General features: G+C 31.9%; 1 protein-coding gene across 6 annotated transcripts in view; it reads right to left on the bottom strand.

The window, feature by feature from the left end:
- LOC137635359 (uncharacterized) overlaps window positions 1-2,500 on the bottom strand; it is a 24,624-nt gene that overhangs the window by 8,786 nt on the left and 13,338 nt on the right. For all 6 annotated transcript variants that reach the window (XR_011042655.1, XM_068367822.1, XM_068367823.1 and 3 more), the window contains one exon: window positions 282-1,177. Coding sequence is in view for 5 of the 6 variants with exons in the window: in XM_068367822.1 (XP_068223923.1) it covers window positions 282-1,177 (896 nt within the window). In the remaining variant the exon portion in view is untranslated. The remainder of the gene's footprint in view (window positions 1-281; window positions 1,178-2,500) is intronic.

Genomic DNA, 2,500 nt, shown 5'->3' with positions numbered 1-2,500 from the left:
ACAAAATTCCATCCTTAGGACAAGATAAAGTACAAAAACAAAAGCTTTCAATACTTGAGTAGTTACTTTATAATCAAGATTATCTTTTGGTTATTATGGCAAAGCCTTACCTCACTGTGCTATTCTTCCATAATGGACCCCACGGTCTTATAGCATCCTGCTTTTCCAATTAAGGTTGCAGCTAGCTAGTAATAATAATAATATCAATAATAATAATCCTTACAAGAAAGCATTGAAAAGGAATTAGATTTAAGATCATTGATGGTAATAGTACCAGTTACCTTCGCTCGATGGTTATTGTGCGTTGCAAGAATGATGGCCTGGTCAGCCGCAGAGACTTCTTTCAGATGGGCGACGCAAGACGCCTTGGGTGGTAGAAGCATGGTGTGGGTGCTTCCAAACTGAGAATAATCACAGGAAGGAGCTGCTGATGTCGTAGGAACTGGTGTGGCTGCTTTTGTTGTTGGAGGCTCGGCTGTGGTTGTGGAATTTGCTGCTGTTGTCGATTGAGGTATTGGTGTGGTTGTAGGATTTGCTGTTTGTTGGATAGTAGTAGCGACTTTTGTCGTTGTTGGAGATTGCGTTGTTGTACTTAAAGTTGAGGCCTGTGTCGGGGGTATTGTAGTTGGTGGCCCTGATGATTGAGGTGGTGTTGTGGGGTTTCCAGATCCCGCTGTTGTTGGCGGATTACCAGACGTTGAAGGGCCTGTAGGGTTTCCAGATCCTGTGGTTGTTGGAGGATTACCAGGCGTTGAAGGGCCTGTAGGGTTTCCAGATCCTGTGGTTGTTGGAGGATTACCAGATGTCGAAAGGCCTGTAGGGTTTCCAGATCCTGCTGTTGTTGGAGGATTGCCATTTGTTGAAGGGCCTGTGGGGTTTCCAGATCCTGCTGTTATTGGAGGATTGCCAGATGTTGAAGGGCCTGTGGGGTTTCCAGATCCTGCTGTTGTTGGAGGATTGCCAGATGTTGAAGAGCCTGTGGGGTTTCCAGATCCTGCTGTTGTTGGAGGATTGCCAGATGTTGAAGGGCCTGTAGGGTTTCCAGATCCTGCTGTTGTTGGAGGATTGCCAGACGTAGAGAGAGTTGGCGGAACCGGTGCAGCAGAGGTTTGCACCGGCGGATCAGAAGTCACACCCATCATAGTAGTCAATCCACCATGGTGCGTGGTACCTGAACCTGACAAAATTTTTGAAATTCCAAAGATTAGTTCTGAAATAAAAGAAGAAGCTCGAGCTGGACAATGGCAAAGAATTTCTAAGTGGGAAGAATTAAAAGGATGAAAACAATGCCAGTTAGTGACTTAAGATAAACAGTAAAAGAACTTTATAAATGCTTATGGTGTGTATTAGGAAATAAACTTTACAGAAAATTTTCATGAAATGTTTTAAATCTTCATATGACTTAGTCTTTAGACAATGATCAAATTTGTCAGCCTAATCAGTAAATTCCAGAATTGTTTAAATTTCTGGTTTTTTAGTTGTATAATATAATATAAAAATAAGTTTGCGATGTCACAAAGGTGTAGTCGTAAAATTATTATTATTATTATTATAAATATATATATATATATATATATATATATATATATATATATATATATATATATATATATATATATATATATATATATATATATATATATATATATATATATATATATATATATCTATCAATCTATCTATCTATCTATCTATTTATCTATCTATCTATCTATATATATATATATATATATATATATATATATATATATATATATATATATATAATATATATATATATATATATATATATATATATATATATATATATATATATATATATATATATATATATATATATATATATATATATCATATATTACTGATTTTCCCTTTTAAAGATATCTCAGGTTAAGTCCAGAGTCATCAGCTAAATATCTCACCAGTATGAAAATGAGTTTACGATATCATAAAAGTGTAGTCGTAAATTATTATTTATCTATCTATCTATCTATCTATCCATCTATCTATCTCCCTATCTATCTCTCCATCTACCTCTATATATATATATATATATATATATATATATATATATATATATATATATATATATATATATATATATATATATATATATATATATATATATATATATATATATATATATGTATATATATATATATATACATATATATATGTATTATATATATATATATATATATATATATATATATATATATATATATATATATACATATATATTTATATATATATATATATATATATATATATATATATATATACACACATACGCTTATTACTGATTTTCCCTTTTAAAGCTGTCTCAGGTCAAGTAAAGTCATCAGGTGAATATCTCACAACGACCGGCTTTCCTTTTTTTCCAGTTGATTATTTTATAGTATGTATCAGATCAGAATATCTATATTTCTATGGCTAAAATGGTAAGTTTGTTTATGGTTTACTTTGTACAATTGTCCAATGTAGAAATGGTCGTGTAAAA

The sequence above is a fragment of the Palaemon carinicauda genome, unplaced genomic scaffold (genome assembly GCF_036898095.1).
Source record: "Palaemon carinicauda isolate YSFRI2023 unplaced genomic scaffold, ASM3689809v2 scaffold118, whole genome shotgun sequence".
Classification (NCBI taxonomy): Eukaryota; Metazoa; Arthropoda; class Malacostraca; order Decapoda; family Palaemonidae; genus Palaemon; species Palaemon carinicauda.
This window is presented reverse-complemented; position numbering and strand designations above follow the sequence as displayed.